Raw genomic sequence first — 26,880 nt, forward strand, 5'->3', positions numbered from 1 at the left:
AGACCATCTCCAAGTTGCTGATTGGAGACAGAGGTTTTAAAGGCTTTGTGAGGGAGGGAGCTGCAGGGTACATGATCAGCTCGTGCAGAATCCTCAGGTTGTTGGCATCGAGGTGAAGTTTTGAGCATCACCAGTCTTCTGGTTTCAACTGCTCTGGGGTCTCTGTGCTTGTGGTCAGCAGTTTTCATCTGGTGGGCTCTGCTTCCTGTAAAAACAACTTAGGAATGTGTGTCAGGCCTTTATCGATAGCTTTCAGGGAACTGGGAGTTTGGTGACTCTGCTGTGTGGCTGGTTTATAGTCTAAATTGTTGCCATTTGCCCTGCCCAGCAGCTATTCTTTATTTCTAAATCTTCACATTTCCTAGTCATTAATTCTTAAGCCAGCCTGCCTGGTTACAATAACAACTCTCCCCCAAGGAATCTATAGGCTTAATGCATTTCCTATCAAAATTCCAGCAAGATTTTATGTAGATATGGGTAAGCTTATTTTAAAACTTATATGAAAAGGCACAGACCCTAGAATAGTTAAAACAGTCTTGACAAAGATAAATGGGAGATTGGGATTGACATATATACACTATCGATACTATGTATAAAATACTTAACTAATGAGAACCTACTGTATAGCACAGGGAACTCTACTTAATGCTCTGTGGTGACTTAAATGAGAAGGAAATCCAAAAAAGAGGGGATACACGTATATGTATAGCTGGTTCACTTTGCTGTACAGTATAAACTAACACAATATTGTAAAGCAACTATACTCCAATAAAAATTTTTTAAAAGATAAATGGGAGGAATCACTCTATCTGATGCTAAGGCCTTTAGTATACGGCTCCAGTTTATGTTGTGATATTTGCAAAGAGATATCAATGGAACAGAATAAAGAACCAGAAATAGACCCCCACACACATGCTCAAATGACTTTTGACAAATATGCAAAAGCTATTCAGTGGAAGAGGGATATCCTTTTCATCAAATGGTGCTTAAGCTATTGCGTATAGGAGGATAAAATGAACCTTGACCTAAATCCCACACCTTATACAAAAAATGAATGCAAAATGGATCACAGACTTAAATGTAAAATGTAGAACTATGAATGTTTTAGGGAAAAAAGTGATAAATCTCATCAAAACTAAAAAATTTTGCTCTGTGAGATCACGTGTGAAGAGGATGAAAAGACAAACTAAAGACTGGCAGAAAATATTTGCAAACCATGTATCTGACAAAAGATGAGTATCTAGAACATAAAATGAATCTCACAACTCAACAGTAAAAAAAAACAATCCAATTAGAAAATGGGCAAAAGACATGAGCAGACATTTTATCAAAGAGGATATAAAGATGACAAATAAGCACATAAAAACATGTTCAATATCATTAGCCATCAGGGAAATGCAAATTAAAACCACACTGAGACATCACTAAACACCTCTCAGAATGGTTAAAATAAAAAATATCGACAACACCAAATGCAGGAGAAGATGCATTTGGAACAGGATATTGGATCCTGGAGAAGAGACTGGATCATTCACACATTGCTGGCAGGAATGTGAAATGCTACAGCTGGTCTGCAAAAGTCTGTCAGTTTCATATGAAACTAAAGTTGTAACTACCACAAGACCCAGCAAGTGTACTCTTGGGCATTATTCCAGAGAAATGAAAACTACATTTATACAAATGTTCATAGCAGCCTTATCTGTAATATCTCCAAACTAGAATCAGCCCAGATGTCCTTCCACAGGTGAGTGGTTAAAACCTGTGGTACAAACATACCATGGACTGCTTTACTACTCAGCAATAAAAAGGAACAGACTGATAAACTACTTGGATGAATCCCCAGAGAATTATGCTGAGTTTAAAAGGCCAATTGCAAAACCTGACATACTGTTCTCCAAAAGGTTATGTAACATTCTTGAAGTTATAAAATTTTAGAAATGGAGAACAGATTAGTGGTTACCGGGGTTAAGGCAGTGGGGATATAGGGGGTGTATAGGTGGGAGTGAGGGGGGTGTGGTTATAAAAGGGCCACAGGAGGGATCCTTGTGATGTTGGAAGTGTTCAGCATCTTGACTGTGGTGGTGCATGCACAGATCTACCCATGTGATAAAACTGTATACGGTAGGTCTAAACACACACACACACACACACACACACTCACACACACACACGCAAGTCAAGCTGGGGAAATCCAAATTGCATTGGTGAACTGAATCGATGCCAGTATCCTGGATGGGACGGGGTACTGTAGTGTACTGAAATGTTACTATTGAGGGAAACCGGGCAAAAGGTACACAGACTCTCTCTGAATTATTTCTTACAACTGCATTTTGTAGGGGAGGGGAAAATTTCCCTTCTATTCCTCTTGGTTCTTTTGGCTGGTCTAATAATTAAATTGACACAAGACAGATTAACAGGACAAAAAAAACCCAAATTTAATTTTTTATGCACATAGGTCCCATCGGTATGGCACCTCAGAAGTGACCGAACCAGGCTGTTTATAAACCTTTTTCGAGGAAGAATCCATTGTGTGTGAAAATTTGACAAAACAAAAGGATTTGGGCTTACAGTAACAAATGAATGAAGAAGTAACAAAGTTTGTTTTTACAGCTTCCTCTGGGTGGAAGGATGTCCTGCATCCTCTGAGTAGGGAGGATTCCTTCCACGGGAGTTTTGTTTCCTGCTCTCAGGGGAACAAAGGAGGGTCAGCACGTTCTTCTTGGACTGGCTCTTTCTCAAGTAACTTTAATTCAAAATAATCAATATGCCAAAGTGGCATATTTGGGATGGCCTGTTCTGGACCCCATCAATGTGAATCAACAATGATCTCAGCACGCATTTCAACTAAAAATGACACTTTGAGAGGTGTATTTCAACCCTATTTCTGTCTGCCCCCAGAGAGGACAAAAGAAGCAAAATCTACTCAGAGATGGGATATTTGCTGCAGGGCCACATAATATTGCTGTATATTTGAAGCTGTAAGTGGGGAGGGGCTGTTAGAGATCTCCAGTGACGGCCAAGCGCCAGCTGAAACATGGAAGAACAAGGCTGCACAACGGCTGTGGGAGGGAGGCTTGTGATCAAGATGCCGGAGCAGGAGCTGTTAGCACGAATGCTTTGGCTCAGTTCTAGGGTTTCAGTTTAAAGAATCTCATGAGGATTAAAGACACTTAAACACTTTCAAGCACTTACAGTTTTACCCAGAAGTTAACAACTTCAGAAACTGCTGATTTCAGCCTGTGACTTTTGACTAATGTATTTTGATGGTTTAGTTTGCCTTTCTTTTTTTTTTTTTTAAACGGGAGTGCAGTAGAAAGCAAAAGATGAATTTATGATGCCAAGTAAATGGTTTGCTTGCATTGCCTTTTCCTTCAGTTTCAACCTTGTGGCTGAATTCCCTTTTTGGCTGTAATGTAGACACTGTTTTACCTTTTTTCTGAACATGGTTTTTAGACTATGAGTACATTCCAGGCACTAATAGTCTATACAACATGAGCTATTTCTGAAAAAGTAGAACTCCATAGGTTATTATTATTGTTGTCTTGGTTTTTGTTTGATTGTTTTGCTTTTCTTCCTACCATGGGGGAAGCATGTTAAGTATAATAGATTGTGACCATCACATCTCCCAGCTTTCCTAAGGAATCGCAAAAATGATGTCTCTTTACATAAGAAATCCTGTCAGCCTTTCCTGAGTGCCGTGGAGAACTGCAAGCTCTGGTAGATAAAATGCTTGACAGTTTGGAGTGTTTAGGAAGAAAGTGGAGAGGAAAGATGGTGTGGGAACAATTGTAGGAAAGAGACAAGGGAGCTGGTCTGTTGCTTTTCTTAAAAAACAAACAAAAAAACCCCTCAAAATATAACATTCCAGCTTCTTTACTCGGAGTCTGAAACAGTCCACCTCCTCCTGTTTATAACAGGAGTGTGGCAAGGCTGTGCTTGCAGAATGACATTCTGTAACAAGCCATACTTAACACGCTTTCACAGTAGACGGCCTCTTAACCGTATTTCATAGATAGATATGATTTGCTTTGGAAGTAACTGTCGGAAAAGCTCAAGTCCTGTTGTACTCTGTTTTCTGAGCCCAACCGGGAATTTATGGTTATTGCTGTCATTACTTAGTCTTAAGATTAGACCGTGAATTTTATGCTGTCAGAAATTTCCTGGTGCTGGGCTCCAGTTAGCAATGTCAGGAGCTCATTTGGACTCAAAAGTTGTAAAAGAATCGAGACATGATAAGTAGGTCAGTGCCGAAAGCTGTGAAAGACATGGCGATCAGATAATCAGCCGAGAACAACCATTTGGGACAATTTAGCCACATTAACGTCCTGATCATATGTAGATTCTGGAAAAGAGAGACAAGGTGTCTGTGGTGGGGTAAGGGGAAGACTCTTGAAAAGAGTGCAGAAATACTTGAGATGAAAGAAATGTTCACCTATTGAGGTATGGGGAAGTCATTCCGGCTTATAGATGCATTAACTTGAATTTTATGCTAACTACAGTAGCCTGTTTGTGGCCTATCAAACATACATTGTAACTCTGCTTTAATTATTAAAGAAAAGGGCGCCTTGACCAGAAGTAAAGAATATCCATGTTAAAAATAAAGATTAAATGCCCTTCTTCCTGGAATGCCAATGCTGGTTCTCCTTTAATGATAAGACTCCCTTCCCAGGTGCCAAGGCCATACTGTATGTGCTGGTCTGGTTTTTTGTTTTTTTTTTTTTTTTTTTGGAAACTTGAAGAAATGTATCCCTGACTTGTTTAATGTTCTTTGTTCTGACAAGATATAAAACTGTGCTGAAAAACCCTGCTTCTCTGGAGCAATTTCTCAGAGTAATCTGGGAAGCGGGCTTCTGGGCTATAGTCCTCAAGTTTGGCTCAGATAAAATTCTTTTCTATTCTTACTATTGATTGTTCATTGATCATTTTCGTCGACACTTGCTATAAGTGGCGTCTACATGTTAAAATAATTACTTTCAGAAACAAATGGGGAGAAGAAACCAGAATCCTAGGCACAGTAAATAAGTAGGTTGGGATGATAGTACATAAGGACCCTGGTTCCCATTTTCTTAAGGTTTGAATTTCTTCCATTACCATCACTCCCCCTCCCCCATACACCAAGCTACCCTAATAGAGGCAAAAAGGGGAGAGTAGAGCTTATCAGTAAGACTCATCTGGGTTCTAGCTTGGCTCTGCTAGGTCACCATGAGCAAGTTTTTTAAGCCCTCAAAGCCTCAGTTTCCTCCTCTGAAAAATGAGGATAGGATTATGTACATCACATGCTTGTGGCAATGAATGAGTGAAATAAAGCATAAGCAGTTCCTGGAACATGGTCAGTGTTCAGTAAATGGAAGGATTATCACTACTGATACAACTCACAACTGTCCACCACTCTAGCCTTTTCAAAATACAATCATGTCTGGTACTACATGTGTTCATCTTTGTAGGAATACTCTTGCATGGATTGGGCAGATATGCAGTATCCCCATTTTACAGAGGAGAAAAAGGAAGCTCGATGATTAGTCCCAAGGTCACCCAGCTGGTGAGCAGTTGACCTTGGATTACAACCACGGTGGTTCTTTAAGCAAGGATCAGAATTACCTGGGTGATGATCAGAAGTCAGATTGCTGGGCGCCACCCGCAGAGTTTCCAATTTGGTAGGTCTGGGATGAGGCCCCTGAAACTGGATTCCTTTGCCAGAGTTCAGGTGATGCTGATGTTGTTGGTCTTAAAACCCCACTTTGCAAACAACCAAGCTAGACTAGAGCAATGGTTCTCCAATATACCTGCTCATTGCAGTCACCTGGAAGCTTAACAGAATCAACAAACCCATAACTGCCTCACATCCATGGATGTTCTGGTACCACAAATGTGATTCAGTCTTGGCACTAACATATAAATACTTGATTGTTCCAAGTAAAAAAAGGATAAATCTATAACAACTTTGGGAATTCTACAGTCTGGAAAGCTGTGTCTTGTTTTTCAAAAAATGTAGTATTTTTTTCTTTTTTTAAATTGAAGTATAGTTGATTGACAATGTGTTAGTTTCAGATGTACGGCACAGTGATTCAGTTTGTATCTATATCCATATCTATCTATATATCTATCTTTTCTTTTTCAGATTCTTTTCCATGATAGGTTATTACAAGATATTGAATATAGTTTCCCTGTGCTCTACAGTAGGTCCTTGTTGGTTATCTATTTTACATATAGTAGTGTGTATCTGCTAATCCCAAACTCCTAATTTATCCCCCCCCTTCCCCTTTGGTAACCGTAAGTTTGTTTTCTATGTCTGTGAGTCTATTTCTGTTCTGTAAATAAGTTCATTTGTATCATTTTTTTTTAGATTCCACATATAAATGATATCATACGGTATTTGTCTTTCTCTGTCTGACTTCTCTTGGTTTGATATTCTCTAGGTTCATCCATATTGCAGCAAATGGCAAAATTTCTTTGCTTTTTGTGGCTAATATTCCACTGTGTGTATATACACCACATCTTCTTAAGCCAGTCGTTTGTTGATGGGCACTGGGGTTGTTTCCATGTCTTGGCTATTGTGAATAGTGCTGCTGTGAACATGGGGTGCATGTATTTTTTGAATTATAGTTTTTTCCAGATATATGCCCAGGAGTGGGATTGCTGACACATATGGTGACCCTATTTTTAGTTTTTAAAGGAACCGTCATACTGTTCTCTGTAGTGGCTGCACCAATTTACATTCCCACCAACAGTGTAGGAGGGTCAAAAAATATAGTATTAATACGAAATATCTGTAGAACCAACTATTGAGAGAAGTTTTATAGCAAACCTGTTACAATTTCAAGACAATTTATCTACCACCCTCCCCAGTACTTATTTCAAGCATTCCAAAACTTCCATCCACTTAATTTTTCACTCTTCATACCTGAAAACTCTAAGAAGTCTTCCCTGACCTGGTAGTACCACTTTCCTTTTCTCTCCTGCCATCTATTGTAACTTCAAATTTACATTTATTTGCATGCTATTACTGAAATTATCACCATTAACTAAAGGTATTATTTGAATTCATTGTTAATTAATCAAATTAATTAATTATATTATTATTACACTTATTTACGTCATTACTACATTTATATTATGTCGGTGGCTGGTTCCCAGACTGTAAGCTCCAACAGAGCAGGGGCCTGTTTTTTGTTCAAGCTTGTGTACACAGCGCCGGACACACAGTAGTAGGTGTTCAGCCAATATTTGTTTATCAGCGTTCCTGACCTCTAAAACTCTCTGTCTAGTGAGGCTGGAAGGCCTACGTGTACAATGTATAGAACAGACCGTTTAAAGTTCCAGGGAGGTTTGCAGTTCCCGACCCCCGGGGGCCTTGATTGCCAGTTTTGCAAAGCGAACCCCGAAGCGAATGTTTTGAGAGGCGTCAGAACCCCGCCCCTTTACAACTACAAAACAAGTTTTGAGGCAGCCCTAAAATGCTTTCCCGGATCAGAGACACCGATTGCCGCAGAGGCTCTGCGCTCCAGGGTACTACCTGGAACAAACCCTGCAAAGATTCGGCGGGCGCCGCAGCCGGGCGTGCCAGCGGGAGGCTGCGCCGGGACTGCCCCCTCTCGTTTCTCCCGCGCGAAACCGGGCCGGACGGCTCCACTCCCTCCCTCCACTGTAGGGGGGAGCCCGGCGCCCCCAGATTGGCAGCCACCTCGGGCGGCTCCCAGCTGCAGCCCCTCTTGCGCCGCCTGCAAAGCGAAGTTCACCTGTCGCGAAGTTTGGGTCCTGTAAGAGGAGCCTCGAGGGCTGGCGCCGCGGCGCCGACTGGGCGGCGCGGGGCGCTCCCCCTGTCCCGGGCGCCGAGTGCGCCCCTCCCCCGGCCCGCCGGAGCTCCGGGCGGAGCGAGCGCGCTGCGAGGCCGCGGGCGACCTCCGTGCGCCGGGCCCGTGGCGAGCCAGGCTCCCGTGGCCGCGTGCTGGGAGGAGGCCGGAGCCCAGCGGGGAAGAATGGAGTTGGCGACTGGCTCGCAGGTGAGGATCTGGCCGCCCGCCGCAGCCCCGGACGCACCCTCGGCCTGCCTTCCCTTTGCGCTTGGCCCTGCGCCCCGCCTTGGGCTGGAAACGTGGCCCTCGGCTGCCGCGTTGTGGATCGGGCGCGCCCAGTCCCGCCGACGCCGGAGCGGGTACGCTCCGCAGGTGTGTGCGGTGTTTACGGTTGTGCCACCTGGAGCGGAGAGGCTGGGTGCCGCCGCACGCGGGCGCTCGCCGCTGGCCCGGGTGGGGCATCGGGGTAGCCCGCTGGGTCGCTGCGGCCGCGAGACCCGGGAGCGGATGAACTCCAGGGCAGTGCAGGCGGGGAGGCCGCAGCGGCGCAGCGACTACGTTTGCGGTGCTCGTGGGACTGGGGGAGGGGGAAGCTTTTTCGGTGCGCGTCCCCCACTTTTTCCGGCATTGGCAGGGAGATAAGTTTAAGTGTGATTTTCTAAAAAAACGTAGTCGAGAATCGGGCCAATTCAACTTGGATAATGGAGTTTAAAAATAGTTGCTTTTGTATTTGTTCTAGAACTTTTGGAAATGTTTTTAAGGAACTTGTAACCGTTTGGGGGAACTGGCAGCGTCATTAGACCAGGTTAAAAAACAAAAAGCCCCAAGCTCCCAAACCGTGTATACAGCACCACCGCAGGTACCCATTATGGTTTTAACTAGGTCTTAAAAATCTCATTAACAAGCTCCCAAATATTACAGTGGGTGGTGGGATGTGGACTTAGCTTCAGTTTTCTTTTTTACTTTTTAAAAGCGCTTTTCTCTACTTTCTAGTAATGAATATACATAATTTATTCAGAGGTAAGCAATAAAAACTTTTTCAAACGAACTAAAAATAAACCTTTTAGAAAGGAAGCAGCTTGTAGGAGCCCGAGAGATGCTTTGTATGAGGGTTGGGTTTTTTCTTGCTTTTGTGAGCGCCTCTGACTCACTACTTCCACCTTACCTTTGGCTGGTGTTTACCTCCTTTCTCCACCTGGGTGCTGGGCATCCGCAGGATTTGGGAGACGCGAAGCGACCGGGGCCCAGCTGCCGGGGTGGCCGGTGGTACCTGAGCCCGTGACGCTGTCACCTGCCTGGGTCTGGCGGCAGATTAAAGACCAAGCCACTAATAGTCGCTTTGGCCATTTGGTGATTTCTGAAAGGCTTCCTGAAAGTGGACACTTGAGAAAACTCTATTGTGGATGTTTAAGAGAAAGAGTATTTTTTAAATTTCTCCAGTGAAGTGAGATATTAAAAGCAAGGAAAACTAACTCAAGAAGGGATGGGACAGCCTTAGTTATTGTTTTTGTTTTTGCCACTGACCTTTACCATATAATTAGTATCCTAGGCTTTTAGGAGGTTTGGGTTTCTCCAGGATTTAAACCCTTCTGGAAGGAGCTTGTGAATTTCATCAGAAAATGTATCTTGATGATGTATCATTTCTGAAACCTGTTCTTCTGGTGGTGCTGCATCATCCACTACTTATATACACAGTTCCTGCTTAAGAAATTTAAAATGTCCCAGAATGTGTAGTTGGAGGTGAACATTTTACTGTCAAATAATGAGGCTAACTTTTGGTAGCTCTAAAGTGTTAAGTAAACTATTTACCATGTGGCCGGTAAGCCACAAATTATATCTGACCCATTATGCACCCATTAGGGCAAATTACTTTTGTAAGATGATCAGGTTCCCCCCCCCCCCCCCCCCCCCCCCGCCCTTGTCAAAAGACCTCCTAATTGACAGGGCGAATTAAGATGTGTGAGGATTTTTCCAGTGGAAATGTTCCTGTTCATCATAATTTAAGTGTGGGTGTATTATAGCCTCTTTAATTTAAATGGGTGGAGAGTGGTTCTATGGGGTGGGCAGGTGACTGCGAATAAGAGCACTTAATGAACACATCAGGCCCAGCAGGATGATAAGTTCGTGTGGTTCTTCTCTGTACCTCAGCCTTACACATAAAGCAGTGTGATGAACGGCCTGAAGTGGCATGAGTGCACACTGAAGGAAGGCTCAGCCCAGTGTGCAGTGGGTTTTAATCTAACGCCTACAGCAGATATAATTTCCATCCCTTGTAAGGTATAGAGCTGGAAGGGGCTTCAGTAAAGCAGCTTAGGCCCGATGTTATGAGTAAAGGGAACTAGGCGGGGAGGAAACAAGAAATTCGTTTAAACTCTGAACTCCTTTCTAGCCTCTGCTTTTCTGCAGCCTCCTCAACAGTGTGTCGGATTTGATGTCCTCTGACAGTGATCACACCTCCCCTGGGCTGTAGTCCTTGTTGGGCTGACCACTGTGTCTTTGTGCTTTTGTATTGAATGATAGGAATAATGGCCAGTAAAGACGAGGGGATGGTCCCTTACTGAGAGCGCTCAGCAGTGAAGCTTGCAGGAGCTGGCGGATGGGACTGCCTCAGCTTCCTAGCAGAGAGGCTGGGGAGGTCCTGAATGTCAGTGTGGTCCTTTTACTGTCTTCTACTGCTAGGGTGCAGGTTGGACCCTTAGAGAAGGAAACGATGCTAAAAGTTCTCATGAATATGCATGGCACATGCTGTTTGGAGGAGAAAAGGCATTTTTCTGATAGTGACCTCACAGCCACAATGTGTACCCATCTGATCCTGTGGCTTAAAATGTGTGCCCAGAGCCCCAGAAACTGGTCACAGAGGGGGGTCGTTTGTGACTTCGTAGAAGGCCAGCACATTCGTCGTTTTGATGTACTGCTGACCTCCCATCCATAAAAGAGCTGAATTCTCAGTGATCAGGAGAAACCTCAGATAGCACAGCAGTTCCGATCTGGTCAGGTACACAGGACAGAAAACCGTAAGATACTTATGCGACTTAAAACAGTTTAGGAACAGGTACAGTAAGTTAACAAAAAAGTTCAATAAAGCCATTCGAATAGAGTAGTCTAGGCGTCCTAGTTTTACATCGCCCTTGAGAGTTCTCTATTACTCTCTTCGAGCTATAGTTTAGACTTTTTACCTCCAAGATACAGTTTTGTTTTGTAAAGGACATAGCTTTATGCATCAAAATGGAATTGATGCAGGCTACATGGGGAGGGATCGAGATAAAATATTTTGGGGACCATTTCCTTTTCCTTTTGAAAAGCAGTGGTTTGTGGATGTTTTTAAACAGGACCATTCAGAGGCACAGTAGGCATATCGCTGAAGTTAACATGCAGGATAGTTTTCTTCCATAGTGGTAAATGCCAGCACCCTGTGTATAGTGCAAAAATAGGTTGTGGAGTCTCGCAGTGAAAGGGGCCAGAATTTTAGTTCAAGTAGTTGATGGCTTCCTGCCTGTTTTTCTTCATGATCATCAGCTTATGCCAGAAGGCCTCCTGACTGGGTTAGTCCATTTGTCAGATGTTCTTTTAGCACCTACTGTGTGCTAGATATTATGTCAGTTAATGGTGGAAGAAACAAAGACAGAAAACACTGTTCGTTCCCTAGCCCCCCCTCCCCCCCCCCAGCCATCAAAGGTCACCCTGGAACTCCTTGCCTCTTCTGCCTTTGCCAGAGCTCAGCTGGCTCCTGCTCTGAGCTGTAGGGACCTAGGTGGCCTTGGGTTTCGGGGATGGGAGAAGACCCTAAGAGTCATCCTTTCCCAACCCCCCAACTTGCCCCGCATCCTCCAAGGAAGGGAAACGATCATTTCCTTTTAAAAGTCATGCTGTGCTAGGTACTTACCATTAACAGATTTAAGCCTCACTGTAGTTCTCTGAAGTAGGTTGTATTGTCTACATTTTAAAGATAAGCCTAATAGAGTGATTTGCTCAGGGCAGCCTGGCAAGGAAGGAGCTGAGCCAGAATTCTGTCTCCAGAGCCGGGGCTTGACTCTTGCTGCTAGAATCACCAGGTCTTGTCAGGTCACACAACTTTCGCTGAAATGTTACGAGGCTAGAAATCCTTCCTCAACTTACGATGCCATTGAGATAAGCAAGGACACACCAAGTTTAACGTACTATTTAAATAGAAGGGGATGTCAGCGCTTTGGGGTTTTCTTATGATACCTTTGCCCCTCCCTTTAAAGAGAAGGGCTGGGGCATTAACAGCAGCTGTTCTGGTTCTTTTTAAGGAACTGGACAAGTTATGCTTTGAGTAGGATTCCTTGGATGCTGTCTGTAAAAGTCAGGTTGGGGATATGAATAAGATCCACAAAGTTTTTACATAGGAATGACTTTTAGATGAATTTTGTATTGTGCCAGTAATACGCTGTTCATAGAAGCCGAAAAGGAAACAAAAATTGAACTATTGCTCTACCTCTCTACTCCCTGGGCATCATTTTCTAGACATTTTCCATTCAGTGTTTGCCTGTGTCCAAGTCACCATTTTTGCTTAACTTTTATAGTATGATTGCTGTTTGAATTCTGCTTTCTTTAGCACTGTCAGTACTATTTTTCTGAGTGGCTTGGAGGTCTTTATGGTTTTCATTTTCAATGACTGTGTGATGTTTCATTCAGGTGTGTATTTTATGTTGAAAAGTTTTAAATTATTAACAAATAAATTTAAGAAACTTTGCAATGAATGTCTTGGGGTGGTACATACCGTATGCCCTGTGTTGAAGTCAACTCTGTTTTTAATTGCTGTTTACCTGTCAATGTACTTACTATCTGGTAGAATGTGCGTGATTTTCAGTAGATGGGAACCTCTCACGTATTTTTTTTCTAAGGCATTTCCCCATTTGTTTTTCTGTATGAGCTGAGAGAAGGCACTTTTTGCCCAGGTTAGAATCAGGGCTCATGATAACTGACCTGAAATAATGACTGTTTTCGTCCTGAACTTAGAGCCTCTAAGTTAAGCTTTCTTTGGTCTTGCTTATTTTAACTATAAATCATCTTCTAGATGGCATTCCCGAAAATGTGTGTTCACTGAAGTTCGGATGTCCAAAGGTCAGACAGTAGGTTCACTCATTATAAAGTGGTTACTGAGAGCTAAAAAAAATGAAACTGAATTTCTTGATGTGGGTGCTGGTTATAATGGGTAGGTGCAGTTTATAAAACTTCACCAAGCTCTGCACTTAAGATCTAGGCATTTTCTGGTTGCATGTTGCACTTAAAACGTTAACAAAGTAGCATATCGAATACCAAAGTAGGAAGTACGAGTCCTGAGGACTGTGCTTCTGGGCAGTCCAGGCTACCAGGTGTGTGGTGACACCTTCCCAGGTGTCTTGTGTCCTACCAGTTGAACCCGTTTCCTCAGGGCTGGACGTGGTCCAGGGATCCCTCCCCACAAACCCCCTCTCCCGTTCCCCCAAACCCTCCATAGCAGCAACACTGCTGTGTGGGCAGCCCCCCATATTTAAGCTCTACTACTGGAGGATCCCATGGACCTGGTGAGTGCCTTGCATTTGTGAGTGAGCTCTGGCCTTTGAGTCTTTTAGCACAAGCCCTGGCCCTCCCTCAGCTGCCTGCTGGTAGAACTCCTCCTCTGTTAGGAGGGCCCAGGATTTACCCCCGGGTCATGGTTGATCACCCCAAATCACGTGGCAGGCCACAGTGATAATTATCCCTGTGTGTGAAGGGCCTGGCATATCATAGCTGTTCAATGTTTGTTGAATTTTTTAAGAAAGATGGTTTAGGGTTGTCAGTGTATAGTGAGTGCAGGCATGAGTTATGACAAGATGGTGCAGGGCTTCTGGCAGTTTTCTCTTGGACTAACTAATGGTGGAGGCCAGTTCGTACCTGTTCCAGAGGCCTGGAGGTGTGCAGTCCCACCTTGCCTGTGCAGGAGATTTTCTCCTTAATCTCCAGTTTTGTCTTTAAAAGTCATGCCTATTCCGTGATACATCTTTATTTGTTTTAATACAAAAATGCTATTTTAAACTATTCTTGTGGGAAAAAAGTTCCCCTCCCCTGTCCCACCTGTGGTTCTGAGAGCCCTCGGGCTGTCACTGAGCTCCCCAGCGTAAGGAATGGAACTGCCAAGTATAGAATTTAGCAATCAAACCTTTAATAAACACTGAAAGAGGAAAGATATCTCCTTGCCCCGTCCCCCACCCCACACTGTCTTTTCACTTAAAGCTCTGTGACTCTGAGGGTGTTTAAGACGGGGGGTGGGGGGAAGCTCTCACTGATACCGAATTCCCTAAGAATATTTTTTAATGCAAAATGGCTAGTGCCCTTTATTTTGTTCTCCGTTAGCATTGGTTTAAAATGGAAAGTTAAGAACAATAAAAGTACATTCAACTATCATCTTTTTTTTAGTTTTGGTTTTTTATTGAAGTATAGTTGTTTTACAGTGTTGTGTTAGTTTCTGATGTACAGCAAAAGTGATTCAGTTATACATATATATATTCTTTTTCATATCCTTTTCCATTACGGTTTATTATAGGATATTGAATATAGTTCCCTGTGATGAACAGTAGGACCTTGTTGTTTATCTGTTTTATACACATTTTATTATATATATTTTCATATAATATTTGCAAATCCCAAACTCTTAATTATTATCCTTCCCACACCACCCCCTTTCCCCTTTGGTAACCATAAGTTTGTTTTCTATGTCTGTGAGTCTGTTTCTGTTTTGTAAATAAGTTTATGTCATATTTTAAATTCCACGTAAAAATGATATCATGGTATTTGTGTTTTTCTAACTTACTTCACTTAGTATGATAATCTCTAGGTCCATCCATGTTGCTGCAAATAGTATTATTTCATTCTTTTTTATGGCTGAATAATATTCCATTGTATATATGTACCATACTTTATCTGTTCATCTGTTGATGGACGTTTAGGTTGTTTCTATGTTTTGCTTATTGTGAATAGTGCTACTATGAACATAGGGATGCATGTATCTTTTTGAATTATAGTTTTGTCCAGATGTATGCCCAGGAGTGGGATTGCTGGATCATATGGTAATTCTATTCTTAGTTTTCTGAGGAACTTCCATACTGTTCTCCATCGTGGCTGCACCAGTTTACATTCGTGCCTACCAACAGTGTAGGAGTGTTCCCTTTTCTCCACACCCTCTCCAGCATTTGTTATTTGCAGACTTTTTAAAGATGGCCATTCTGACCAGTCTGAGGTGATAACCTCACTGTAGTTTTGATTTGCATTTCTCTAATAGTTACCGATGTTGAGCATGTTTTCATGTGCCTGTTGGCCATCTGCATGTTTTGTTTGGTGAAATGTCTATTTAGGTCTTCTGCCCTTTTTTTGGTTGGGTTGTTTGTTTTTTTGATATTGAGCTATATGATCTGTTAGTATATTTTGAAAGTTAGACCCTTGTTGGTCACATCATTTGCAAATATTTTCTCCCATTGTGTAGGCTGTCTTATCGTTTTCTTCATGGTTTCTTTTGCTGTGCAAAAGCTCATTAGATTATTTAGGTCCCATTTGTTTAATTAATTAATTATTTTTTTAAAATGTCTTTATTGGAGTATAATTCTTTACAATGCTGTGTTAATTTCTGCTTTATAACATAGTGAATCAGCTGTACATATACATATATCCCCATATCTCCTCCCTCTTGCATCTCCCTCCCACCCTCCCTATCCCACCCCTCTAGGTGGTCACAGAGCGCCGAGCTGATCTCCCTGTGCTATGCAGCTGCTTCCTGCTAGCTATCTGTTTTACATTTGGTAGTGTATATATATGTCAATGCCACTCTCTCACTTTGTACTAGCTTACCCTTCCCCCTCCCTGTGTCCTCAAGTCCATTCTCTACATCTGCATCTTTATTCCTGTCCTGCCCCTAGTTTCTTCAGAACCACTTTTCTTTTTTTTTTAAGATTCCATATATATGTGTTAACATACGGTATTTGTTTTTCTCTTTCTGACTTACTTCACTCTGTGTGACAGACTCTAGGTCCATCCACCTCACTACAAATAACTCAGTTTCGTTTCTTTTTATGGCTGAGTAATAGTCCATTGTATATATGTGCCACATCTTCTTTATCCAGTCATCTGTCAGTGGACACTTAGGTTGCTTCCATGTCCTGGCTTTTGTAAATAGAGCTGTAATGAACATTGTGGTACATGTCTCTTTTTGAATTATGGCTTTCTCAGGGTATATGCCCAGTAGTGGGATTGCTGAGTCGTATGGTAGTTCTATTTTTAGTTTTTTAAGGAACCTCCATACTGTTCTCCATAGTGGCTGTACCAGTTTACATTCCCACCAGCAGTGCAAGAGGGTTCCCTTTTTTCCACACCCTCTCCAGCATTTATTGTTTGTAGATTTTTTGATGATGGCCATTCTGACCAGTGTGAGGTGATACCTCATTGTAGTTTTGATTTGCATTTCTCTAATGATAAATGATGTTGAGCATCCTTTCATCTGTTTGTTGGCAATCTGTATATCTTCTTTGGAGAAATGTCTATTGAGGTCTTCTGCCCATTTTTGGATTGGGTTTTTTTTTTTTTCATATTGAGCTGTACGAGCTGCTTGTAAATTTTGGAGATTAATCCTTTGTTTGCAAATGTCTTCTCCCATTCTGAGGGTTGTCTTTTCGTCTTGTTTATGGTTTCCTTTGCTGTGCAAAAGCTTTTAAGTTTCATTAGGTCCCATTTGTTTGTTTTTATTATTTCCATTTCTCTAGGAGGTGGGTCTAAAAGGATCTTGCTGTGATTTATGTCATGGAGTGTTCTGCCTATGTTTTCCTCTAAGAGTTTTATAGTGTCTGACCTTACATGCAGGTCTTTAATCCATTTTGAATTTATTTTTGTGTATGGTGTTAGGGACTGTTCTAATTTCATGCTTTTACATGTAGCTGTCCAGTTTTCCCAGCACCACTTATTGAAGAGGCTGTCTTTTCTCCATTGTATATTCTTGCCTCCTTTATCAAAGATAAGGTGACCATATGAGCGTGGGTTTATCTCTGGGCTTTCTATCCTGTTCCACTGATCTATATTTCTGTTTCTGTGCCAGCACCATACTATCTTGATTACTGTAGCGTTGTAGTATAGTCTAAAGTCAGGGAGCCTGATTTCTCCGGCTCTGTTTTTCTTTCTCAAGATTGTTTTGGCTATTCGAGGTTTTTTGTGTTTCCATACAAATTGTGAAACTTTTTGTTCTAGTTCTGTGAAAAATGCCATTGGTAGTTTGATAGGGATTGCATTGAATCTGTAGATAGCTTTCTGTAGTATAGTCATTTTCACAATGTTGACTCTTTTAATCAAAGAACAGGGTATATCTTTCCATCTGTTTGTATCATCTTTAATTTCTTTCATCAGTGTTTTATGGTTTTCTGCATACAGGTCTTTTGCCTCCTTAGGTAGGTTTATTCCTAGGTATTTTATTCTTCTTGTTGCAGTGGTAAATGGAAGTGTTTCCTTAATTTCTTTTTCAGATTTTTCATCATTAGTGTATAGGAATGCAAGAGATTTCTGTGCATTAATTTTGTATTCTGCTACTTTACCAAAATCATTGATTAGCTCCAGTAGTTTTCTGGTAGCATCTTTAGGATTCTCTATGTATAGTATCATGTCATCTGCAAACAGTGACAGTTTTACTACTTCTTTTCAGATTTGGATTCCTTTTATTTCTTCTTCCTCTCTTATCGCTGTGTCTAAAACTTCCAAAACAGTGTTGAATAATAGTGGTGAGAGTGGGCAACCTTGTCTTGTTCCTGATCTTAGTGGAAATGGTTTCAGTTTTTCACCATTGAGAACGATGTTGGCTGTGGGTTTGTCATATACGACCTTTATTATGTTGAGGTAAGTTCCCTCTATGCCTACTTTCTGGAGCGTTTTTATCATAAATGGGTGTTGAATTTTATTGAAAGCTTTTTCTGCATCTATTGAGATCATCATCTGGTTTTTCTCTTTCAGTTTGTTAATATGGTTTATCATATTGATTGATTTGCCTATATTGAAGATTCCTTGCATTCCTGGGATAAACCCCTGTTGATCATGGTGTATGATCCTTTAAATGTGCTGCTGGATTCTGTTTGCTAGTATTTTGTTGAGGATTTTTGCATCTATGTTCATCTCTGTTATTGGCCTGTAGTTTTCTTTTTTTGTGACCTCGTTGTCTGGTTGTGGTATCAGGGTGATGGTGGCCTCATAGAATGAGTTTGGGAGTGTTCTTTCCTCTGCAATATTTTGGAAGAGTTTGAGAAGGATAGGTGTTAGCTCTTCTCTAAATGTTTGGTAGACTTCGCCTGTGAAGCCATCTGGTCCTGGGCTTATGTTTGTTGGAAGATTTTTAATCACAGTCTCAATTTCAGTGCTTGTGATTGGTCTGTTCATATTTTCTATTTCTTCCTACTTCAGTCTTGGAAGGTTGTGCTTTTATAAGAATCCATTTCTTCCAGGTTGTCCATTTTATTGGCATAGAGTTGCTTGTAGTAATCTCTCATGATCCTTTGTATTTCTGCAGTGTCAATTGTTACTTCTTTTTCATTTCTAATACTATTGATTTGAGTCTTCTCCCTTTTTTTCTTGATGAGTCTGGCTAATGGTTTATCAATTTTGTTTATCTTCTCAAACCAGCTTTTAGTTTTATTCATCTTTCCCATTGTTTCCTTAATTTCTTTTTCATTTATTTCTGATCTGATTTTATGATTTCTTTCCTTCTGATAACTTTGGGGTTTTTTTGTTCTTCTTTCTGTGATTGCTGTAAGTGTAAGGTTAGGTTGTTTATTTGAGATGTTTCTTGTTTCTTGAGGTAGGATTGTATTGCTATAAAGTTCCCTCTTAGAACTGCTTTTGCTGCATCCCATAGGTTTTGGGTCATCGTGTTTTCATTGTCATTTGGTTCTAGGCATTTTTTGATTTCCTCTTTGATTTCTTCAGTGATTTCTTGGTTATTTAGTAGCGTATTGTTTAGCCTCTATGTGTTTGTATTTTTTACAGATTTTTTGCCTGTAATTTGTATCTAGTCTCATAGCGTTGTGGTCGAAAAGATACTTGATATGATTTCAGTTTTTGTAAATTTACCAAGACTTGATTTGTGACCCAAGATATGATCTATCCTGGAGAATGTTCCATGAACACTTGAGAAGAAAGTGTATTCTGTTGTTTTTGGATGGAATGTCCTGTAAGTATCAATTCAGTCCATCTTGTTTAATGGATCATTTAAGCTTGTGTTTCCTTATTTATTTTCATTTTGGATGATCTGTTCATTGGTGTAAGTGGGGTGTTAAAGTCCCCTACTAGTATTGTGTTACTGTCTATTTCCCCTTTTATGTCTGTTAGCATTCGCCTTATGTATTGAGGTGCTCCTATGTTGGGGTGCATAAATATTTACAATTGTTATATCTTCTTTTTGGATTGATCTCTTGATCATTATATAGTGTCCTTCTTTGTCTCTTGTAATAGTGTTTATTTTAAAGTCTATTTTGTCTGATATGAGTATTGCTACTCCAGCTTTCTTTTGATTTCCATTTGCATGGAATATCTTTTTCCATCCCCTCACTTTCAGTCTGTGTGTGTCCCTGCGTCTGAAGTGGGTGTCTTGTAGACAGCATATATACGGGTCTTGTTGTATCCATTCAGCCCATCTATGTTGTTTGGTTGGAACATTTAATCCATTTACATTTAAGGTAGTTATTGATATGTATGTTCCTCTTACCATTTTCTTAATTGTTTTGTGTTTGTTATTGTAGGTCTTTTCCTTCTCTTGTGTTTCCTGTCTAGAGAAGTTCCTTTAGCATTTGTTGTAAAGCTGGTTTGGTGGTGCTGAATTCTCTTAGCTTTTGCTTGTCTGTAAAGGTTTTAATTTCTCTGTCGAATCTGACTGAGGTCCTTGCTGGGTAGAGTAATCTTGGTTGTAGGTTTTTCCCTTTCATCACTTTAAATATGTCCTGCCACTCCCTTCTGGCTTGCAGAGTTTCTGCTGAAAGATCAGCTGTTAACCTTATGGGGATTCCCTTCTATGTTAATTTCTGCTTTTTCCTTGCTGCTTTTAATATTTTTTCTTTGTATTTAATTTTTGATAGTTTGATTAATATGTGTCTTGGCATGTTTCTCTTTGGATTTATCCTGTATGGGACTCTCTGCGCTTTCTGGACTTGATTATTTCCTTTCCCATATTAGGGAAATTTCAACTATAATCTCTTCTAATATTTTCTCAGTCCCTTTCTTTTTCTCTTCTTCTTCTGGGACCTCCTATAATTCGAATGTTGGTGTGTTTAATGTTGTCCCAGAGGTCTCTGAGACTGTACTCAATTCTTTTCATTGTTTTTTCTTTATTCTGCTTTGTGGTAGTTATTTCAACTATTTTATCTTTCAGGTCACCTATACGTTCTTCTTCCTCAGTTATTCTGCTATTGATCCCTTCTAGAGAAACTTTCGTTTCATTTATTTTGTTGTTCATCATTGTTTGTGTTTGCTCTTTAGTTCTCCTAGGGCCTTGTTAAAAGTTTCTTGTATTTTCTCCATTCTATTTCCAAGATTTTGGATCATCTTTACTATCATTACTCTGAATTCTTTTTCAGGTAGACTGCCTATTTCCTCTACATTTGTTTGGTCTGGTGGGTTTTTCCCTTGCTCCTTCATCTGCTGTGTGTTTCTCTGTCTTCTTATTTTGCTTAACTTACTGTGTTTAGGGTCTCCTTTTCGCAGGCTGCAGGTTCGTAGTTCCCGTTGTTTTTGGTGTCTGCCCCCAGTGGCTAAGGTTGGTTCAGTGGGTTGTGTAGGCTTCCTGGTGGAGGGGACTGATGCCTGTGTTCTGGTGGATGAGGCTGGATCTTGTCTTTCTGGTGGGCAGGATCACATCCGGTGGTGTGTTTTGGGGTGTCTGTGACCTTATTATGATTTTAGGCAGTCTCTCTGCTAATGGGTGGGGTTGTGTTCCTGTCTTGCTATTTGTTTGGCATAGGGTGTCCAGCACTGTAGCTTGCTGGTTGTTGAGTGGGGCTGGGTCTTAGCATTGAGATGGAGATCTCTGGGAGAGCTTTTGCCATTTGATATTACGTGGAGCCGGGAGGTCTCTGGTGGACCAGTGTCCTGAACTCAGCTCTCCCACCTCAGGCTGAGGCCTGACATCTGGCCGGAGCACCAAGACCCTGTCAGCTACACGGCTCAGAAGAAAAGGGAGAAAAGATAAATAAAATAAACAAGTTATCAAAATAAAATTTTTTTAAAAGTATTATTAAAAATAAAAACGTAAAAAAAGTAATAAAAAAAAAAGAAAAAGAAAGAAAGAAGAGAGCAGCCAAACCTAAAAACAAATCCACCAATTGATAACAAGTGCTAAAAACTATACTAAAAAAAAAGGACAGATAGAATCCTAGGACAGATATTAAAAGCAAAGCTATACAGACAAAATCACACAAAGAAACATATACATACACACTCACAAAAAGAGAAAAAGAAAATATATATATATATGTGTATTAAAAAAAAAAGGAAGAGAGCAACCAAGTCAATAAACAAATCTACCAATGGTAATAAGCTCTAAATACTAAACTAAGGTAAACATAAAACCAGAAGCAAACTAGATGCAGAAAGCAAACCTAAAGTCTACAGTTTCTCCCAAAGTCCACCTCCTCAATTTGGGATGGTTCATTGTCTATTCAGGTATTCCACATATGCAGGGTACATCCAGTTGATTGTGGAGATTTAATCCGCTGCTCCTGAGGCTGCTGGGAGAGATTTCCCTTTCTCTTCTTTGTTTGCACAGCTCCTGGGGTTCACCTTTGGATTTGGCCCCGCCTCTACATGTAGGTCGCCTGAGGGCGTCTGTTCCCGCCCAGACAGGACAGGGTTAAAGGAGCAGCTGATTCGGGGGCTCTGGCTCACTCAGGCCGGGGGGAGGGAGGGGTATGGAATGCGGGGCAAGCCTGTGGCGGCAGAGGCTGGCGTGACGTTGCACCAGCCTGAGGCATGCGGTGTGTTCTTCCGGGGAAGTTGTCCCTGGATTACGGGATCCTGGCAGTGGCGGGCTGCACAGGCTCCCAGGAGGGGAGGTGTGGATAGTGACCTGTGCTTGCACACAGACTTCTTGGTGGTTGCAGCTGCAGCCTTAGTGTCTCATGCCCGTCTCTGGGGTCCGCGCTGATAGCCATGGCTCGCGCCCGTCTCTGGAGCTCGTTTAGGCGGTGCTCTGAATCCCCTCTCCTTGCACACCCTGAAACAATGGTCTCTTGCCTCTTAGGCAGTTCCATACGTTTTCCTGGACTCCTTTCTGGCTAGCTGTGGCACACTAGTTCTCTTCAGGCTGTGTTCGTGCAGCCAACCCCAGTCCTCTCCCTGGGATCCGACCTCCGAAGCCCAAGCCTCAGCTCCCAGCCCCCTGCCCGTCCCAGCGGGTGAGCAGACAAGCCTCGGGCTGGTGAGTTCTGGTCAGCACTGATCCTCTGTGCGGGACTCTCTCTGCTTTGCCCTCTGCACCCCTGTTGCTGTGCTCTCTTCTGTGGCTCCAAAGCTTCTCCCTGCCATTCCCCGTCTCCACCAGTGAAGGGGTTTCCTAGTGTGTGGAAACTTTTCCTCCTTTAAAGCTCCCTCCCAGAGGTGCAGATCCCTTCCCTATTCTTTTGTCTGTTTTTTTCTTTTTTCTTTTGCCCTACCCAGGTACGTGGGGAGTTTCTTGCCTTTTGGGAGGTCTGAGGTCTTCTGCCAGCGTTCAGTAGGTGTTCTGTAGGAGGTGTTCCACACGTAGATGTATTTCTGACGTATTTGTGGGGAGTAAGGTGATGTCCACATCGTACTCCTCTGCCATCTTGAAGACTCCTCCTCAGCTCTCCCCATTTGTTTATTTTTGCTTCTATTTCTATAACTTTATGGGACTGACTTAAGAAAACATTGCTACGATTTGCAGAGAATGTTTTGCCTGTTTTCTATTCTAGGAGTTTTATGGTGTCATGTTTTATATTTAAGTCTTTAAGCCATTTTGAGTTTATTTTTGTGTATGGTGTGTTGGTGTGTTTTAACTTCATTGATTTACATGTAGCTGTCCAGCTTTCCCAACACCAGTTGCTAAAGAGACTGTCTTTTCTCCATTGTATGTTCTTGCCTCCTTTGTTGAAGATTAATTGACCATAGATGTGTGGGTTTATTTCTGGGCTGTCTGTTCCACTGATCCATATTTCTGTTTTTGTGCCAATACTGTGCTGCTAAATTTATTCTTAATTCTCTGTTTTTTTTTTTCTCACAATTGGTCCCCGGCATTTTTTATTAGGGGAATTTTTTAAATTAAAATAGTTGAAGCCAGTGGGGTCTCATCCAGCCTTTCTCACGCATGCACATGGCCTCGTACAGAAGGCTTTCCTTACCTGACTTAAAAAAAAACCCACAAAAACAAAAGAACACTTCGTTCTCTTTTCCCACACGGACAGCTTCAAAAACTCACTGAAAAGAGCATCTAGTTGTCCTCATGACCTTTATCGTAGCAAGTGGATCCTCTCCCCTGGCTGTAATTAGGGGCTGAGAAAGGATACACTCTTAGGGAGTGTGTACATTCACTGTGACACAAAGCCAGGAGCCACGTGGTGTTGGCAGTCTGCACGGGCCAGCATCCCAGGGACTGTTTGGCGTGTTTTCCACTAGCAGGGCAGACGTGTGTCAAGAGGATCCCTGTATAAAGGCTTCCAGGGCTGGGCTGTGGGATGAAGAGATTGCCTCCCCATCCCTCAAAAGTGTGAAGATCTGTTCAGTACTTGTCTGCGTTGAGCACAGGGACACTAGCCTCCCCTGAAAGACGATGTTCCCTCTGCCTTGATGTTCTCCAGACTCCTGCTTCCACCCGTGAATTTCCTGCAAGTCCTGTAGGCTGACTTTGTCCCACAGCTGTGTTGGACGTGGCCGACCTCGAGGCTCTTAGAATTCTTCCTGACCATCACCAAACGTCTGGGTCAGGTGCCCTGCTGGGCTGACCTCCCTGTTTGTATTTATCACGCCACATTGAAATTGACTATAGATTGTGTCACCCCTCCGTTATGACTCGTTGCTCATCAGATCCCTTAGCATGGTGCCCGGCACATGTTGGTACAGTTACACTCTGTAATCGCTTTTAATAATGAACATTGACATAGCGTCTTCTACTTCACAGGATGCTTTCCAGTAATAGTTTGGAAGCCGTCAGAGCTCGGTACAAATATTCTTATTCCTTTCCTTCTGGGTAAATGGGAGGAGTGCACTTTCCTGGCCCCTGAAACAGGCAAAGCTACTTGATGTGCTCTGGCTAATGACATTTGAGCAGAAGTGTTGTGTGTCGTGTCCAGGTGGAATTCTTTAAAGTCAGTGCATCACCTACACCGTCTCCCTCCCTCTGCTGCTGCCTCTGCCTGTGTTCCTGGTGGTGGAAGTTCTGTCAGCCTGGGTCCTGTGTGAGGACAGTGTGGAGGGGTTCACCGGGCTGGCTCGGGACAAACATGTCATATGAATGAGAAGGAAGCCTTTCTTGCTGTAGACCATTCAGACTTGGAGTTGTTTGCTGCTGCTTTATAACCTGCCCTGTCCTGACAGACACACAAAGGCATGCGTATTTCAATTTGGATTCACTCTGGTTCTCAACTGAGTGAACTGGGGTCGTGGTGGTAATAGAAGTATGTGAGCTTCTTTTGGCTTGTTGTTGTGCAGTGGGGGGAATATGCCTGTTATTAAGTGGTTCAGAGTTCAGGGATGTTAAGTGCCCTGCGGCAGGCGGGGCAGGAGAGTCCCACAGGAAGAAGCCACCAAAATGTCAATAGCAGCTTGTTGAAAAACATAGAGCAGACTAGTCTGGTTGGATAATCAGTCTTTTAGAGTACAAAGAAATCTTAACATTGGCTTCACATTTCCTGTCTGCTGACCTTTCTGGAAAAGGAAATTACCCAGAACTTTCCAAGTGGTTTGGCTCACTTCCCTCCCAGGACCTCTGCCAAAACTTCAGTTCCTTGGCTACCCTTCTGAATAACTATTCTAAACCCTAGACACAGACACGTCTATAAATTTCTTCCCACTTATATTTTCTTTTAAAAATAGCACTGATTTTTTTCTTTTGCTTTTCTTATTGTGGCAGAATGTACATAACATAAATTTTACTATTTTAACCATTTTCAAGTGTATAATTCAGTGACATTAAGTACAGTCACACTGTTGTACAACCATCACTACTATTCATACCCAGAGCTTTTTCGTCATCCTGAACTGAAACTCCATTCCCATTAAACAATATGCTCTATTCCTCCTTCCCCCAGCCTCTAGTAACCACCATTCTACTTTCTGTCTCTATGAATTTGACTATTCTAAGTACCTCTTATAACTGGAGTCATACGATATTTGTCCTTTCATGTCTGATGTTTTTCACTTAGCATAATGTTTTCAAGATTCATCTATGTTCAAAGATATATCAGAATTTCATTCTTTTTAAAAGCTGAATAATAATCCATTGTATGTATGTGTGTGTGTATATGTGTGTGTGTGTGTGTGTGTGTGTCTATATATATATATGTATACACCACATTTTGTTCATTCATTCATCCATCCATGGACATTTGGTCTGTTTCTACCTGTTTGCTATCATTAATAATGCTGCTATAAACATTGGTATAAAATATGTTTGAATCGCTGCTTTCAATACTTTTGGATGTATACCTAAAAGTGGAATTGTTGGATTGTATGGTAATTCTGTGTTTAATTTTTTGGGGAACTATCATATTGTTTGCCACAGTGGCTGCACCATTTTACATTCCCACTAACAGTGCACAAATGTTCCAGTTTCTCCACGTACTCACCAACACTTATTTTTCATTTTTTTGATAATGACCGTCCTTATGGGTATGAAGTGATATCTCATTGTGGTTTTGATTTACATTTCCCTAAAGATTAGTGATGTTGAGCATCTTTTCGGCTGTTTTTTGGCCATCTGCATATATTTGGAGAACTGTTTGTTCAAGTCCTTTGTTCATTTTTAAATTGGGTTGTTTGTTTTGTTGTTGTTGAGCTGTATGAGTTCTTTGCATATTCTGGATATTAACCCTCTTTCATATAAATGATTTGCAAATATTTTCTCCCATCCTCTAGGTTGCCTTTTTCATTCTCTTGGTAGTGTCCTTTGGTGCAGAAAAGTTTTTAATTTTGATGAAGTCCAATTTATTTTTTTCCTCTTGTTGTCTCTGCCTTTGGTGTCATATCCAAGTAATCATTGCTAAATCCAGTGTCATAAATTTTCCCTTCTGTGTTTTCTTCCAAGAAAGAAAGAGTTTTTATAGTTTTAGCTCTTACGTTTAGGTCTTTGACACATTTTGAGTATTTTGTAGATGGTGTAAGGTGAGGATCCAACTTCATTCTTTGCATGTGGAATCCAGTTTTTCCAGCATCATTTGTTGAAAAGACTGTCCTTTCCCCATTGAACAGTCTTGGCATCTTTGTCAAAAATGATTTGACCATCTAGTCAAAGATCATTTCACCATCTATTCAAGGGTTTATTTCTGGGCTCTGTATTCTGTTGCACTGATATAAATGTCTGTCTTTAGGCTACGACCATACTGTTTGGGGTAGTGTAGCTTTGTAGTAAGTATTTAAATCAGTAAGTGTGAGTCCTCCAATGAGGTTTTTCATTTTGAAGATTGTTTTGATTTTTTTTAGGGCCCCTTGAGATTCCACATGAATTTTAAGAAGGGCTTTTTTATTTTTGCAAACAAATGTTACTGTGATTTTGATGAGGATTGCATTGGGTATATAATAGCTTTGGGTAGTACTGTCATCTAAACAATATTAAGTCTCCCAGTCTATGAACATGTGATGTCTTTCCATTTATTTATGTCATCAGTAATTTCATTCAGTGATGTCTTACAGTTTTCAGTGTATAAATCTTTAGCCTTGTGGCCCAAGTTAAATTCCTAAGGGTTTTTTTTTTTGATGCTCTTATAAATGGAATTGTTTTCTTAATTTCCTTTTCGGATTGTTCATTGTTAGTGTATAGAAATGCTACTGATTTGTATTCAATTTGTTAATTAGTGCTAACAGTTTTTGTGGACTCTTTAGGATTTTCTACATAGATGGTCATGTCACCTGCCAATAGATAATT

General features: G+C 41.5%; 1 protein-coding gene across 5 annotated transcripts in view; it reads left to right on the plus strand.

The window, feature by feature from the left end:
• CDCA7L (cell division cycle associated 7 like) overlaps positions 1–26,880 on the plus strand; it is a 221,348-nt gene that overhangs the window by 163,181 nt on the left and 31,287 nt on the right. For 2 of the 5 annotated variants that reach the window (XM_082472711.1, XM_082472713.1), the window contains exon 1: positions 7,454–8,000. The exons of 1 other annotated variant lie outside the window; for it this stretch is intronic. In XM_082472711.1, coding sequence (XP_082328837.1) covers positions 7,455–8,000 — 546 coding nt within the window. In that variant the 5' untranslated portion in view covers position 7,454. Of the gene's footprint in view, positions 1–7,431; positions 8,001–26,880 lie in introns of those variants that run through there. 2 more of the 5 variants (XM_082472714.1, XM_082472712.1) reach the window with 2 other exon arrangements.

The sequence above is a fragment of the Balaenoptera physalus genome (genome assembly GCF_965194825.1).
Source record: "Balaenoptera physalus genome assembly, chromosome: 8".
In the NCBI taxonomy this organism is placed as follows: Eukaryota; Metazoa; Chordata; class Mammalia; order Artiodactyla; family Balaenopteridae; genus Balaenoptera; species Balaenoptera physalus.